Source organism: Scyliorhinus canicula, chromosome 16 (genome assembly GCF_902713615.1).
Source record: "Scyliorhinus canicula chromosome 16, sScyCan1.1, whole genome shotgun sequence".
Classification (NCBI taxonomy): domain Eukaryota; kingdom Metazoa; phylum Chordata; class Chondrichthyes; order Carcharhiniformes; family Scyliorhinidae; genus Scyliorhinus; species Scyliorhinus canicula.
Window position 1 is genome coordinate 11,024,691 of NC_052161.1, and position 17,943 is coordinate 11,042,633.

At 42.5% G+C, this 17,943-nt stretch overlaps 1 protein-coding gene across 2 annotated transcripts in view; it reads right to left on the reverse strand.

Annotated features, from left to right (window-relative positions):
* Positions 1–7,778: 7,778 nt before the first annotated feature.
* Positions 7,779–17,943, reverse strand: part of LOC119979297 (metal transporter CNNM2-like) — a 231,752-nt gene continuing 221,587 nt past the window's right edge. For both annotated transcript variants that reach the window (XM_038821348.1, XM_038821349.1), the window contains one exon: positions 7,779–10,361. In XM_038821348.1, coding sequence (XP_038677276.1) covers positions 10,155–10,361 — 207 coding nt within the window. In that variant the 3' untranslated portion in view covers positions 7,779–10,154. The remainder of the gene's footprint in view (positions 10,362–17,943) is intronic.

Sequence of the window (17,943 nt, forward strand, 5' to 3'; positions counted from 1 at the left end):
TCTGTCCTGTCTATTGAAGGGATCGGCAGATGTTTTGGGGGGAATGATGGGTGTTAGTTTATCTCTTCCGCTGTGTATGCGTGGAGGGGGGTACTGTTCTTTCTGTTCTTTGTAAAAAAAAAATTCTGTCTTTTTGTTGTTATTATGCAAAAATTTGAATAAAAATTATTTTAAAAAGGAATAGCAAGGGTCAGAAAACCCTGTAAGCAGTAGTTGTATAGCCCCCCCCCCCCCAAGTAGTTATATTATCGTCAGACATTCAATAGTGTCATGCGAGAGTACCTTTAAGAAATGGGTGTTTATAAATGGGTGTATATAAGTATCTGTAGTGAGAGTACTTTTAAGAAATGGGTGTTGATTACTGCAGTGATGTCAGAGAGTGGGTGGAGCTGGGCTGTCTGTCAGTTTTTTACTTTTGTTTTAGGCTGTTTGCTGCAGGGTGTGTTTTAGTTTCGTTTTCAGAGCTGGATAGCTGCAGTCACAGCCAGAAGGTGTATTAGAGTCTCTCTCTGTAATCTAAAGACTGTAAATCGCTCCTGGTGATTTAAAACTAATAACAGTAATGACTTTAACCTGATGTGCTTCTGGTAAAAGATGTTTAAGTCTTCTGGATGTTAAAAAGAAAGCTTAAAGGATTACTTAGTGTTCTATTCTTTGGGGGTTGTATTTGAATTAATGGTTGCTAAGATGTTCACTGTATATTTTAAAAAGGTTAACTTGAGTTCATAGAATAAACATTATTTTGCTTTAAAAAATACTTTTCCATTTCTGTTGTACCATACCTGTAGAGTGGGCTGCGTGCTCCCCATACCACAATCTAGTAAAAGTTGTGGGTCAGGTGAAATCCATGATAGACTTTGGGGTTCTCTAAACCCTGGCCCATAACAATAGGAAATTATTGGAGTTTTATAGATTACTGGAAGCCCAGTGCCATCACCAAAACAGATTTGTATCACATTCTCAGGTTGGATAACTGTATCAATAGGATAGGCATGCCTTTCAAAAATCGGTTCATTGAAGGGGTATTGGCAGGTACCTTTAATGCCCAGGGCTAAAGAAATATCTGCCTTTGTGACTCCAAAGGGATTGTATCAGTGTAAGGTGATGCTGTTCAGATTTCAAAATGCACCATCTACATTTCAATGACTCATACATCAAGTACTTGTTAGGGTGCCCAGCTGCATGGTCTATTTGGACGGCATGGTAGTTTTCACTGACACATGGAAGGAGCATGCAGGACAATTGGAATGGGACTCTCCCAGGGTTGACCTGACACCCCCCCCCCCCCCCCCCCCACCCCCCAAGGCCTTACCCTGGCTTGTCAACGTGGCTGGGCCTATATATGGCCAGTTCGTGACGCCTTGCAATGGCTGTCGAGGATCCCAGGTGAGGCCTCTCCCAGCATCTAGTGTCTGTGTCCGACTCAGATTCCGGCAGATCGCGCCCAAACTCGCCCAATAATTTCTTGTGCGTCACGGGGTCATATTTTATTTTATTATTTCTGTGAAGCACTTTGAGACAGTTTATTTAATGGTGCTTAACAAATAGAAGATGTTGGGCAGCACGGTGGCCTTGTGGTTAGCACAACCGCCTCACGGCGCTGAGGTCCCAGGTTCGATCCCGGCTCTGGGTCACTGTCCGTGTGGAGTTTGCACATTCTCCCCGTGTCTGCGTGGGTTTCGCCCCCACAACCCAAAAATGTGCAGAGTAGGTGGATTGGCCACGCTAAATTGCTCCTTAATTGGAAAAAATAATTGGGTAATCTAAATTTATAAAAAAAAACAAAAAAAAAACAAATAGAAGATGTTATTTAATAATACATCTGATCAAATAGAATTCCATAGGCAAGTTTCTCAATAATATTTAGTTAACGCTCACTATCCCAGACAGCAACACCTGCTTTCCTTTGTTGCTACTTTGGGTCTGCTGTTGCTAGCAGTGTGTCTGGAATGTGAGAGGGTAAAATCAGAATCAGTGACATACAAGAAAACACCAGCTTAAAAACATAATCAGAATGGTTGATCCAGTCAATAATTTTATTGTCAAGTATAAAGCACAGGTTATTTAACTACTTAATATTACAATATTCTCAAATTACCCTGTTATATTAAATGTATTGTACTGCATTGTGCCATCTCGCACACCAAGACAGCTATTGATTTAAGTTGGTTAGTAATTAAATATTTTAAATTTATTCTGAGTTATTTACAAACCCTTCAAATCAATTGAAATAAAAACACATCAGAGTTTGTGATTTAACAACAAATTGCAAATGTAAAGGATTCAGGCACAGACTAGTAAAGAAAATAAAAACCCATATTTAAGTTCACCAGCATCCCAGAAATTGGGAACAGACAGAACAGGTCTAGCAAACAAAAACAAGATGAGATTGGAATATGGTCTATAGGTTTGGACTGAAATTACCACATGCCCATAAAGGGGGAGCACGAACACGAACAAAACTGAAACCGGGACCACCTTCTTCGATTTGTTGCTTGGTTCTGAGACACATTTGATAGAGACTGATTTAAGAACTGCCTTGTTTTTGAATCCCAGAGCCTTAGTTTTGAACAAGTACCTCTCTCAATTTATAGGAGCTCTCAAGTGGAGGCCTGCTGCTTGCATTCCAGTACAGCAGATGCTCCCTGCTGACACCAGACATGTGATCCTTATATGAAATACCACACACAAGGTATTTTTATTGTCGAGTTTTATTATTGAAAAATCCCAGGGAAAGCTATGGTACACAGCGCAGAACACCACCAAGGCTGAAATATAGTACAACGGAAGAGAATATAAATCAAGCATTCCCGATAAGGGTGTCAGCAAGCACTGGAGAGGCAACGATTGATTGGGAATGAATAAGAGTATGATGTCCATATTCAAAAAGGATGTCAAGGGGATACTAGCAACCATGGGTCAGATAGTCTTATTCTTTATAAATTAATGGATTCATTTACTCGTCAATCTGAAATCATTTTATTTGTTCTTGGGCAGAAGGTGACACTGAGAAATCAGTATTGTATTTTCCCCTAGTTATCCAAAAGCAAGATGAGTGGCCCATGTGAATTAGAGCCACATGTAGGCTAGAATGGGTAAAAATTCACCGGAGGAGGGCAGCATGGTGGCCTAGTGGTTAGCACAGCTGCCTCACGGCGCTGAGGTCCTAGGTTCGATCCCGGCTCTAGGTCACTGTCCGTGTGGAGTTTGCACATTCTCCCCGTGTCTGCGTGGGTTTCACCCCCACAACCCAAAAATGTGCAGAGTAGGTGGATTGGCCACGCTAAATTGACCCTTAATTAGAAAAAATAATTGGGTAATCTAAATTTTTTTTTTTTTTAATTCACCGGAGGAAGGAGCAATGCTCCGATAGCTAGTGTTTGAAACAAACAAGTTGGACTTTAACCTGGTGTTGTAAGACTTCTTACTGGGTAAAAAAGGAATATAGAAATAGTCACTGAAGAACCTTTGATAAATAGTCACTGTTGTACTGTTGGAAACTAAGCAGACATTTGCACACAAACTCCAGGAAACAGCAATGTGACCATGACCAGATAATTATTTTGAAATGCTGATTGTGGGATAAATATTGGCCAGAACACCAGGGTCAACTCCTTCTTCGAAATAGAACCATGATATCTTTTATGTCCACCCGAGGGGTTAGATGGGGCTCAGTTTAACATATCATCTGACAGCTGGCACCTCCAAAAGTAAAGCACTCGTTAATACTGCATTGGAGTGTCAGTCTTGTTTGTTGTGCTCAGGGTTTGAAGTGGAACTTGAACCTGGAACCCTGGGACTCAAGAGATGAGAGTGGAGCAGCTGAGTCACAGCCTAGACTGGTTAGCAATGTTCTTCTCTGAAGAATCCATTTTTTTGATAAACAATAACCCATAGAATCCCTGCAGTGCAGGAGGAGGTAATTCAGCCTATTGAGTCTGCATCGACCCTCCGAAAGTGCACTCTACCCAGGGCCAGTCCCCCGCCCTTATCTTTGTAACCGTGTGCATTGATCACCGGCAAATTCACCTAACCTGCACATCTTTGGACTTTGGGAGGAAACCACACAGACACGAGGAGAAAATGCAACTCCACACAGACAACCGGGTCCCTGGCGCTGTGAGGCAGCGGTGCTAACCACTGTACCACCATCTACAGCAGGGGTGGGCAAACTTTTCCGTGCAAGGGCCACATTCAGAAATTCACAATTCACAAAGGGCCGCATAGTATATTAAGTAAAATAATTACTTCACCCGGTTATGATTCTGGGCGCCTCATATAGAACATAGAACAGTACAGCACAGAACAGGCCCTTCCGCCCTCGACGTTGTGCCGAGCAATGATCACCCTTCTCAAGTCAATGTATCCACCCTATACCAGTAAGTAACCCAACAGCCCCCCCACATTTTAATGACTTGGTGGGCCGCAGAAATACCTTTGGCGGGCCGCATGCGGCCCGCGGGCCGTAGTTTGCCCACCCCTGATCTACAGCTTTCCTGGTTATAGCCCACAGATTCTTTCTGAATTCATGATGAGGTTTGAATTCATGACTTCTGAATCACTAGTCCTGCGCCAGAACCACTTGGCTAACTACATTATCTGTACACCGATAACCTATTTAGAAAAGGTCTGCATAAATTTAGGAGGAATTTTGGTCAAACGTCTCGACCTTCTTAAGGTGGTGACAAGCAAAGTGAACTGTGGTGGACTCCATAACTTGGATGTCAAATTATACTGCATAGCTTTTGTTTAAATTCCATATAAAAGACAACCAAAAAAACCCAGAGTCGTGGAGATTCAGGATAAACTTGTTCTGCATTAGCAAATATAAGCAAATTACTGTGGATGTTGGAAATCAGGAATAAAAACAGAAAAATGCAGGAAATACTCATTAAAGGAGTTACATCAGAAGTGGTGGTGATGAGGGGCGAGGGAGGGTGAAAGAGGGACGGTGAAAGTGGGATCAACTCCATGGGGTGCCTTAGGGTTCAGTGTTCAGAACGCCATCGTTTTGAATTTAAATGACCTAAAATTTGGTGATCTTACTGAAACATCCAATATCCTGAAGGGACTTAATGGGGCGGATGTTGATGTTTTCCCTCGACGGAGCCTAGAACTAGGGAACACAGTTTAAAAATTAGAAGTCTCCCATTTCAAAGTGAGATGAGGAGAAAATGTTTCTGAGGGTTGTTGGTCTGGAATTCTCTTCCCCAGAAAGCAATGAAGGCAGGGTCAATGAATATATTCAAGGCTAAGTTAGATACATTTTTGATCTACATTTTAAAATGTGAAATCTTGACATGTCATTCTTTCAGTGAATAACTGGAAGTTCGAATCTCATTACTGGTCTCTATGGCGATCTCCTCTTGATCTACTGTTATCCCATCCAATATCTCGACTACCATCTTTACTACTTGACATTAGCAGCATTCTCTTCTTATAGATGACAGATGCAAAGTACCATGCTCTGTGTCTTCACAACATCACCTTTTTGGTCCCGAATTGACTCCACCCTTGACTTCTGGAATTGATCAACAGGCTGCCTGAAGATCACTGTGAAACTTTTTATTTCCCCAAGCTGGCTGTACTGGCAACAAAAGGAAGAAAAAGATCTGAGAGAAACTTTGTGAAAAGGATTACTTTGAAGTATAGTGATTGTGGTATAAATATTGGCGGTACTTCGTTGCCACGGTTAAGTACAAGGTATTTCCTATACCTAAAATGTCAGCTTTTTAAAATAATAATAATCTTTATTAGTGTCACAAGAAGGCTTACATTAACACTACAATGAAGTGACTGTGAAAAGCCCCTAGTCACCACACTACTGCGTCTGTTCAGGCAATCTGAGGGAGAATTCAGAATGTCCAATCCACACAGATGCGGGGAGAATGTGCAGGCTCCGCACAGAGTGACCCAAGCCAGGAATCGAAACCGGGACCCTGGTGCTGTAAAGCAACAGTGCTAACCACTGTGCTCCCATGCTGCCCATTAATGATACCTATTTCAGAAAATGGCATCCACGAACAAATGCATAACACACAGCACGAGTTTTGAAGATTTGAAGTCTTTCCCAGATTATTAATTTAGCGTAACAATTGCCATGTATGTAATGTAAACAGCTATTTAGCACACGATGAATAGCTAGTTTTGTTTATTTATTTGCTGTTTGTTAAGGTGAATGATGGCCATGCCACCAGTAGAATTTGTCAGCAATTAGTCCCACAATAAACAGAGGGAAACTCAAATTGATATATTACCCTAACATCAGCACCTGAGACAACACTCTCTCAGGACTAGGGGGCATAGCCTCAAAATAAGGGGAAGTAGATTTAGGACTGAGCTTAGGAGGAACTTCTTCACCCAAAGGGTTGTGAATCTATGGAATTTCTTGCCCAGTGAAGCAATTGAGGCTCCTTCATTAAATGTTTTTAAGATAAAGTTAGATAGTTTTTTGAAGAATAAAGGGATCAAGGGTTATGGCGTTCGGGCCGGAAAGTGGAGCTGAGTCCACAAAAGATCAGCCATGATCTCATTGAATGGCGGAGCAGGCTCGAGGGGCCAGATGGCCGACTCCTGCTCCTAGTTCTTATGACTGGCCTGAGCTGGAGGTCTAGAACATATTCTCAAATCCTGAGGTGGTGGCTGAATTTACCCACTGCAATTCAGAAATGAAACTATGACTAAGCAAAACTGACAATCTTTGGAGGGAAGAGTGGGAATTTACAATGATTACATTTTACTTCAAAATAAGATCAACAAATATAATTCAATATAACCTCATGTTTGGGGGTTTCTTGCTTTGCAACATTATTTTTTGGTATTTTGCAGATTTTTGTATTAAATATTGGTTTAAGTACCCAATTTTGATTGGAAGAACCAATATCGTGAATCAAATGCTGAAAGTCAATTGCAAAGGCTATTGCCAAATCTGAATCATTTTTGATGCAATAATTCATAATTTTCATACCAAATTCTGAACTATAATTTATTCTAGATTCTAAGTCACTGAACAGAAAAGAATGTAATTGAACAGTTACTTTTGTTTACAGTTCTGCAGACACACCAACTATTTAAAAAACAAATTAGAGTACCGAGTTATTTTTTCCAGTTAAGGGCATATTAGCATGGCCAGTCCACCTACCTTGCACATCTTTTGGGTTGTGGAGGTGAAACCCGTGCAGACACGGGGAGCATGTGCAAAGTCAACATGGACAATGACCCTGGGCCGGGATCGAACCTGGGTCCTTGGCGCCGTGAGGCAGCAGTGCTAACCACTGTGCCTACAGGCACACCAACTATAACAGTAAAGCGCTACATTTCCTTTAGTTTGTTGTGCCAGCCCAAATCACAAATTTTGTGCAATGACCTGATTTTTACACCTTGTCCTTCCATATCACTCAGCCTCAAATCCCTGCATATAATGCACCATCCTGACTTGAAATCTATTGCCATTTTTTAAAACTATCACGGAGTTAAAATCCTGGAGTTACTTCCCTAACAGCACTGTGGTTGTACCTGCACCACATTGACTGCAGCAGTTCAAGAAGGTGGCTCAACAACACCTTCTCAAAAGCATTTCGGAATAGGCACAAATACTGGCATTGACAGCAATACCCATATTCATGAACGAATAAAATAAAGTGTGACTTCAGTAAACTACAGCAAAGCAGATGTTAGTAAAATACTTAAATATTCAAAAAAAACTATGATTGATTGATTTATCTGGAATGATTTTGCAGTTTGCCTGCTAGTCTTTAAAAAAAAAAATTAATATCAGCTTATTCAATAAACTTTTTATTAGAACTGGCACTTTTGATATACATAATCTGTCAAACCCTTGGTAAACCTCCCAGAGGTCAACACACCAGCCACTTAAATAACATATACTGTTTCTATGAATTGTCAATATTAATATGCATTTATCTAGCATATAATACAATTATAATTAAATATTGCTCAAGTGCATTGTACTAGCGTATAATACAATAATTAAATATTACTCAAGTGCATTGTACTAGCATATAATACATTAAAATAAAATATTGCTCATGTGCATTGTACTAGCATATAACACAGTTATAGTTAAATATTGCTCAAATTAGGGAGCAGTCCATCTCTGAGGGCCTGGAGTTTGAATCCAGTACAGAATGATTGAGATGTATCTCCCTTCCTGCAGTACCTAGAACGGTCCCACATGAAACGAGCTGGGCAATTCATGCCCCTCGTGAGCAGCAGTGGACACCACAAGGGCCAATAATTTATATTAGTACTTTCAGAGATGCATACAGGGGGTCAAAGTGGGAAAGAGATGCCATGTTGGTATAACATGGAAGATACTAAGGTTGGAGATAGGACATGATATCTGCACTTAATTGACATGGGTTGAAAAAGGGGGAAAGTTGTTCTAAACAAACATTCCTTGCATCAGCTGTAAACAGATAAAAGATCTGTTTCACATATCATGCAGAAAGGTTTCTTTCCAACATATGGGAATTTCCCATTATACGGTGCTAATGAAAGCTAATAGTACTCAGTTAAATTCCTGATACTTGGTGCAATATTATTGGTCTGGTTAAATCCCTTCTACAGCAGTACTGTGACCCCACAGTAAGCAACAAAGAAGATTTAAGGTAAATATATGTGGTGAATCTTTGAAGTCGTCTACTGCTGTTTACTGGATTAATGGAGAAAGTGTCAATGTTCCCATTTAATTTCTACTCTAGATGCAGAACTGTTAATTTTCAAGCATATCCTGATAATAAATCAGTGTCCATTTAATTATGAATAATTTCTTTATTCAAGTTATTCACTTTTGAAGTATAAAATGAAAAGTTCCATTAACCAACTCCAGGCCACAAGTTAGTCTTTTAACATTTCCATAATTACCCCCATTAATGATTTTACCAGTTTTTAACTGCTTAAAGGAAACAAAGGTAGGAAGAGTGAAGAGGCACTCAATACCAAGAATATTACCAAAATTCATACCAAGTTGAGAAATACAATGGAAAAAATGGAATGAAATGCCATTTAGAATAAAACCATTTTAACCAAAATGGAATGATAGAATAATAAACAAAACACTCAATTAAATCACAAAATATACAAATAAATCATATACAAAATAAATAGTCTGTAAATCTACAAAGTCTTTACCATTGTTAATTATAAATGTCATTTAACTGACAATCTTATGAAACTTACACTTCATCATAGATTTTTTGTGCTTAATATATACAGTTATGAATACTGTAGTCAGAATACTTCACCTTAGAGTCAGTTTTGTACAATATAATACAAACTGCAATTTTCTTGCAAAGTTGGTTGATTAAACAATACATAGTGATAGTCAGTTCTGTCAATAAGAACACTTTTACAATTATAGTGATGTTTCTCACTTGTGAAAAACCCATTTTTAAAAATATGCTACCATTTATGTATTTGGCATATTTAACTACTATGTAAATGTAACTATTTCTTTCAAAGGAGTTCTATAGTCCCTATTTGGAGTGTTATTCACAGTTTGCATACAAGTGTTGAAATCAATTACGTCAATGATGTGTTGTGCAAATGTTGAATTGAGTTTCCATATTCAAGTTACAATTTAAATGCCCAGCAACCCCAATTCTTTTGGGATAAAATATGCAACTACGTCCCATTTAATGCAATAGGAATTTAAAATGTCAAACATGTACTAAATTAAGCTGGAGTAATGGACGCATTTTTAAAATTTAGAAAATTCACCTTCAATGACCATCTTAAATCACATACCGTAATTTTTTAAAAAAGTTTTACACTCTCACAGTTAATCTCAGTAGGTCTTCATTAAAAAAATACACATTTCTCTTCTCAGCCATAAAGTAGCTTTATACTTTTTTTCCCAACATTTTACCATTCTCCTTTTGTGCAAGGAAAACATAAACCCCCCCGCAAAATAAAGAATAACAAGCCACCTGTGTACAGAGGAATCGGTTTGAATCTTGGCAGTTGTTTAGTATCCAGCTCACCCACCTCTGATGGTCTTCCTTCACTTTTGTTTGCCGAGGCACAACTCTTTGGTCTCATGACAGTGGACATATGTGCTTGCATGTGTGCATGCATAAAGAATACAGGATTAGTTCTCTGAAAATGAGCAAGAGTGTAATCCTGCAAGTATTCTATATTGTGCCTTCATTGTGCATGCTATGATTTGACTTATGAGTCACACAGTTCTGTTCATTTAGGAGATTTGCTGTTTCATCAGGTAAGTGATCATGCAGCTCATTTAAAGTCAATTCAATCTTAGTATTTTCACTGTCTGATGACTGTGGCGTTTTATCCATTATGGATGCCATCAGGGCGTTCTGATAATGCTGTCTTGTGATCTGTAAAGTGAGAAAACGCCAAATAAATCTGAATATATTGCTCAATACAAACAATCCATTTAGACTGTTAAAGATACACAAATAAGATCAAATTCTTGCTACTTAGGATATTTCACCAAATTAACAGAGAAAAATATTCCTATTCATCAAGGCTCAAACTACTTAAATTAAGTCAAATATTCGAGAGGTGAAAAGACATGATTACATCACTGGACTACCTTCCCTTCATTTAAAATATATCTAATTTTGATTAGATTAATGAAAATATGTTTATGGGAGTGCTCCAATATTTTTAAAAATCCAACCAATTTCAACGTTCCTAAAGTTATCAAGTGAGAAAGCGACATATGCATAAACAAACAATAACAATTTCACTTGGAAATGGAACGAATTGTGGAAAACTTAAATAACACAGCAGACAATTATAATGCAACTAAACAGTTGGGAGCACTTACCTTTTACACACAGACGATATTTTTTCAAACATAAAGGAATATTAAAAACAGGTTAGAACACTTCAATGTAGGCTACATTTTTGTTTTCGTTGTGCCAAGCTGAGCTAAAATTATTTTTAAAACACAGGTCCGGCTTTGGCTAAAATTACATCAGTCCAAGTACTTTCACTTCATACATCTATCTTGGCACCCCAAGACTGTTATAATTTAGTTGCAATATTTGTGATTTGGATTCAAAAGTTGCTTAACAAAAGGAACATAAGGAATGAGCAGAAGTAGGCAATTCAGCCCTTCGAGCCTGCTGCGCCATTCAATCAGATCATGGTTGACCTCCTGGTCTCAAATCCACCTCCCTACCTAGTCACCATATCCCTTTAACCCTTTAAAAAAATATATATATATTTTCTTTGGGGCAACACGGTAGCATGGTGGTTAGCATAAATGCTTCACAGCTCCAGGGTCCCAGGTTCGATTCCCGGCTGGGTCACTGTCTGTGCGGAGTCTGCACGTCCTCCCCGTGTGTGCGTGGGTTTCCTCCGGGTGCTCCGATTTCCTCCCACAGTCCAAAGATGTGCGGGTTAGGTGGATTGGCTATGCTAAATTGCCCGTAGTGTCCTAAAAAGTGAAAGGTTGGGGGGGGGGGGGGGGGTTGTTGGGTTACGGGTATAGGGTGGATACGTGGGTTTGAGTAGGGTGATCATTGTTCGGCACAACATTGAGGGCCGAAGGGCCTGTTCTGTGCTGTACTGTTCTACTTCTACTATATTTATTGCTTTCTTAAAACCATTGAATGACTCGTATTCCACTGCACTATGGGGCAGCGAGTTCCACAAATTCACCACTGTCTGAGAGTAGTTCCTTCTCATCTCAGTTCTAAATCTATTGCATCTCAACCTATATCTGTGAACTCTCATTCTAATAATTTAATAATTACAATTTAATCTAATCAATTAAATAAAGTTATGAAAGGGCACTAAAACAAGATATTAATCAAACCAGCCATTTAGTCTCCAAAATGTCTTAACAGCATTTTAAAAAAATAATTGCCATGATTCCTTAACTTTTCAGAAGCCAATTCCCCTTTAAATGCTAAATGCAAATTACTGCGGATGCTGAAATCTGAAACAGAAAATACTGGACAATCTCAGCAGATGTGACAGCATCTGTGAAGAGAGAAGGGAGCTAATGTTTCGAGTCACGGTGGCACAGTGGTTATCACTGCTGCTTCACAGCTCTAGGGATCCAGGTTCAATTCCAGCCTTGGGTGACGGTCTGTATGGAGTTTGCACTTTCTCTCCGTGTCTGCATGGGTTTCCTCCGGTTTCCTTCTACAGTCCAAAGATGCTCAGGTTAGGTGGATTGGCTGTGCTAAATTGCCCCTTAGTGTCCAAAAGGTCAGGTGGGGTTACTGGGATAGGGTGGAGATGTGGGCTTAAGCCGGCTGCTCTTGGGTGTCCGATGGCAGCCATGGTGTGAGTGGTTGCTCACAGGGCAGCTCCTGCTTGAAGGCGTAGAAAAGAGCTCTTTTTACCCGAAATCTGGTGTTCCCCCCAGGAGTGGCATGTCTGTTGGTTACCAAACCTGGCAGAAGGTGGTCAAAGACCTGGCCAAGACCTGACTGTGGCACAGCAGTTATTGGAAAGATGGCAGAGGGGGAAGGGTCAGTGCAAGTTGGAATGCCCTGGATGGAACAGTTGATGGCCTTCATCAGGGAAGAGTTCGATCAGGAGAGGATGGAGATGCAGGTGGATCGACCAAAGGTTATCGAGGGGGCTGTGGCACCCTTGAAAGGCTTGATGGAGTGGGTGGAAAAATGCCTGGAGGCACAGGGTTCGCAGATCCGCGAGATGGAGCGGGTGATGCCGGAACACAGCGATAGAGTAGTGGTACTGGAGGCAGAGCTCTTAGGAGACCTTTGTAAGATGCTGAGAGAAAAGGTGGAAGAGCAGGAAAACAGGTTGAGGTGGCAGGATTTGTGAATAGTCGGCCTGCCTTAAGGAGTGGAAGGTACAAGTGCCATAAGGTGCATTTCAAGGATCCTGTTGTGGCTAGTGGTAGAGGGGGTACAGGACAAGGCCCCTGAGGTGGACAGAGCACATAGGTCTCTGAGGCAGAAGTCAAGAGCTGGGAAGCTGCTGCAGACGCTGATCATGATACCCAACAAATTTGTGGAGAAAGTGAAGATCTTGCAGTGGGCCAGGGAGAAGTGGAACTGTGAATGGGAGGGAAACAAGGTCCAACTATACCAGGGCATCGGAGCTGAACTGACAAACTGGCATGCGGGGTTTAACAGGGCCAAGGCAGTGTTATATCGATGGCAGATCAGGTTTGGGGTCCTCTACACAGAAAATCTATGGGTGACTGATGAAGGCCAGAAATACGTTTTTGAGTCACCGGAAGCGGCAAATTACTTTATCAAGGAGCATAAACTGGGGGAGAACTGAACAATTTTGGGAGATGGTGGTGCTGACACTAGAATAATGCAGAACACGGGTCGAGCAGGGGGTGGAGGGAGGGCAGGCTTTTTCTTATCCTCCCATATTGTGCTCATAGTCTCCCAAACAGAGAAACCTGACCATAGTCATTTTTTCGGAGCATCTCACCCATCATTTACAATACAGCACTGTCAACACATCGGGAGCGAGAGAGGAAAATGCTGACTGGTTCGAGGCTAACAATGCTGCAATGGAAACTGTTCAGTCAAGCAATCCATGCTCATTAATCATAACAGAGATCAGCTGAGAAGATTCTGAGTGAACCAAGAGCTTCTCCAAGTAAAGTCCGGCAGACAGCTAGACTCCATGTCAATGGCTGCTGATTACAACTTTGCCAGAATATCCATCCAGATCCACAGGGAATGCTACGGGCCCGTATGGTGGGATCAAAAAAGACAGCAGGTCCATCAGTAAAGAAAATACGCCACTGAAAACAAAAATTGGGGATAGGTCATCACCAACTGCAATAAACTATAGCAAAGAAGTGTGGAAACACTACTTTAAGTTGTACGCTTACGACTATCACCGAGAAAGCTCTAGACACCACAGAGAGCCTCCCTGTCATGGAACAGCTGGATATTGAAAACAGTCAAAGAGCTTAGCAATGCTACTGATTCACTTGCTACTGGCAAAACTCCAGGTGCTGATGCCATACTACCTGAAGGAAACCGGTACTCTTGCAGCATTTGCAAGAACTTCTCTGTCTCTGCTGGAAGGAGTGGGGAGTGCCTTGGGATACACGGGAGCTATGACGGGACAACACTGGACCTCTGAGGTTCACAGTGGGGTTAAACAGGGTTGCGTTATGGCACTAACAATTTGATATATTCTGCTCTTTGCTGCTATCATACGTCTTCAGTTCATCTAGAGAGTATCCAGTTACATATCAGAACTGTTCAGTCTTGTCTGCCTGAGATGCAAGAAACAAATGCACCAAACCCTCATTAGAGAGTTGTTCTATGCTGATGATGCTACATTAGCATTTCATACCGAGGAACAACTTTAAGCTGCAAATGGACAGATTCTCTCATGCCTGTAAAGAGTTTGGTTTGACCATCAGCATCAGGTAGACGAATGCCACGGCCCAGGACATTGACATACCGCAATCGGCATTAACAATGTAATGGTGCAGTTGGTTAATAACTTTGCATTTCTAGTTTCCACATTCACCAGCAATCTGTTAGAATGCTGCAATCTGTATTTGCATTGCAAATACTGCAATGTGATCAAGCTGAGCAACATGACCGAGTACACCAAAATGAGAGTCTAGTAAGCCTGCCTGTGTCCTCAGTGCACTCCTTTACAGTACTGAGAGTTGGACAACAGATGATAGATAGAAAAGGCTAAATAGTTTCCATCTTTGCAGTTTCAGTTGTATTCTCAGCATCTCTTGGCAGGACAGAGTCACCAACCACGAGGTCCTGGTACGTGATAATTCCATCAACATACATTAATTGCCGCATTAATTGCCAAAGTCAACAACAACAGTGTTGGCTTGGCCATCTTCATCTGATGGATAACCACCATGTATGCTCAAGGACCTTCCCTACGGTGAACTGGCCACAGGGTCACATGATCTGAAATGTCAGCAGCTCAACTACAAAGATATCTGCAAGAAAGATATGACGAGAGTTTCGGAGATGGGATGCACTCCCGCTGTCGCTGGCAGGGAGGGTGCAGACTGTAAAGATGACAATCCTCCCTCGATTTTTGTTTATCTTTCAGTGCCTCTCGATCTTTATCCCACAGTCCTTCTTCAAAAGAGTTAACGGGCTGACCATGAGCTTTGTCTGGGCGGGAAAATTCCCGCGGGTGAAGAAGGCGATGTTGGAGAGGAACCGCAGTGAGGGAGGGCTGGCTTTGCCGAGTCTGGTCAATTATTACTGGGCGGCCAACATCGCTATGATAAGGAAGTGGATGGTGGGTACGGGGTCTATTTGGGAGCGGGTGGAGGCGGCTTCGTGCAGGGGCTCCAGCTTGGAAGCCCTGGTCACGGCTCCTCTACCGCTGCCGCCGGCCAAGTACACCACCAGCCCGGTAGTGGTGGCGACCCTGCGGATATGGGGCCAGTGGAGGAGGCATGTGGGGGAGATGGGGGCGTCTGTCTGGGCACCAATCTGCAACAACCATCGGTTTGCCCCCGGCAGTATGGATGGGGGGTTCCGAGTATGGCGGCGAGCAGGGGCGGGATGGGTGGGTGATATGTTCCTGGAAGGGAGCTTCGTGAGTTTGAGGAGCTTGGAGGAGAAATTTGGGTTGGTAGGGGGAAATGATTTTAGATACCTACAGTTGCGGGACTTTGTTCGTAGACAGGTTCCATCTTTCCCGCGCCTCCCGCCAATGGGGATCCTCGACAGAATAGTCTCTAGGAGGGAAGAAGGGGAGGGCAGAGTCTCGGGTATATATAAGGTGCTCATGAGGGAGGAAGGGTCCCAGACAGAGGAACTGAAACTTAAATGGGAGGAGGAGCTAGGCGGGGAAATGGAGGATGGGCTGTGGGCAGAGGCCCTGAGTAGGGTAAATTCGACCGCGACATGTGCTAGGCTCGGGCTGATCCAATTTAAGGTCGTTCACCGGGCCCATATGACGGTGGCTCGGATGAGCAAATTTTTCGGGATAGAGGACAAATGCGCTAGGTGCGCGGGAGGACCAGCGAACCATGTTCACATGTTTTGGGCATGCCCTAAGCTGAGGGGGTACTGGGAGGGATTTGCGGGGGTCATGTCCCAGGTGCTAAAAACAAGGGTGGTAATGAGTCCAGGGGTGGCAATTTTTGGGATTTTGGAAGACCCGGGCGTCCAGGGGGAGAAAGAGGCCGATGTGTTGGCCTTTGCTTCCCTGATAGCCCGGCGACGAATATTATTGGCGTGGAGGGACTCAAAGCCCCCGAAGACTGAGTGGTGGCTTGCGGACATGTCGAGTTTCCTGGGGATGGAAAACATTAAGTTCGCCTTGAGGGGATCTGTGCAGGGGTTCACCCAGAGGTGGCAACCATTTATTGACTTCTTTGCGGGAGAGTGAGCATCAGCAGGGGGGTGGGGGGGAGTAGAGTAGAGTAGGAGGGAAAATATGGCGGGTAGTACCGGTGGGAGGGGAGCGGGCTTGTGCAATATGTTACGATGGAAGTATTGAAAGTACGTGGATGTTTGCACACTTTTGCCTTTTTTGCTTTCTTTCTGATGATGTCTGTAACTGTTTATAAAGCCAAAAACTACCTCAATAAAATTGTTTATTAAAAAAAAAGAAAGATATGACGGTGGTGGACATTGTCACAGACAACTGTGAGCCAGTCACGAACTCTGGAGGCTGACTGGAGTGTTACTAAACGGTGAGGAGATGTTCGGCTGGCTGAGAAGAGGACCCAGAGAAAAATTAGGCCAGTGAGTCCTGCACCTTCGCAGGCCACTGTCTTCCTCTGCAGCCAATAAGGCAGAGACTGCCAGGGCAGGGTGGGACTTCTGAGCAACACTAGGCGATGCTTAATGCAGACTTGACCACCAAGGCACAAACCATCATCACAAATGTTAAAGCATCTACAGATCCATTCTGGAGGAATTGCATTTACCTTTAAGCGCTGAATGAAATATGTAAATATAAAGCCAGTCAAGACAACACAGAGAATTAGTAACACAGATCATAATACTGTACAGCACAGAACAAGGATATTTTGCCCATTGTGACCGCACGTACTGATTCATGTGACTGAATAAGTAGGAATGAGGCATACCCAATTGCTGGAAAAAATTAAAACCCATTACCAGGTGATTACCATAGAATACCACAGAAACCCTACGTTGCAGAAGGAAACCATTCAGCCCATCAAGTCTGCAGCAATCCTCTGAAAGAGCATCCAACTCAGGCCCACATCCCCACCCTATTCCCATAACCCCATCCAACCGGCTCATCTTTGGACACTAAGGGGCAACTTTAGCATGGCCAATCCACCTAACTTGCACATCTTTTGACTGTGGGAGGAAAACAGAGCACCCGGAGGAAACCCACACAGACACGGGAGAACGTGCAAACTCCACACAATCACCCAAAGCCTGAACTGAACTTGGGTCCCTGGCGCTGAGAGGCAGCAGTGCTAACCACCGTGCCACCAATTAATCAATGATATAATCTAAATCAGAACATAGAACATACAGTGCAGAAGGCCATTCGGCCCATCGAGTCTGCACTGACCCACTTAAGCCCTCACTTCCACCCTATCCCCGTAACCCAATAACCCCTCCCCACATTTTTGGCCACTAAGGGCAATTTATCATGGCCAATCCACCTAACCTGCGCGCCTTTGGACTGTGGGAGGAAACCGGAGCACCCAGAGGAAACCCACGCAGACACGGGGAGAACGTGCAGAATAGCTCCAATATAAACAGAACTTAATAAAAACTACAAGTGACATGTTAATGGTTGGTTGATTGTGTTGTTAAAGACACAGGTGAAGGACATTGTTTGACTAAGGACTGAGAGAACATATAAAGAGTGAATGCTGGGACACCGTTAGCATTTAAGAGGCATTAATCAGTAACACTACAGCCTACAAATAAATCTAGCAAGGAAAAGATCTGTTTTGTACTTCACCCTATCCAGCCTGCATCCACTTAACATGATTAGCAGCCTGCTTTTATA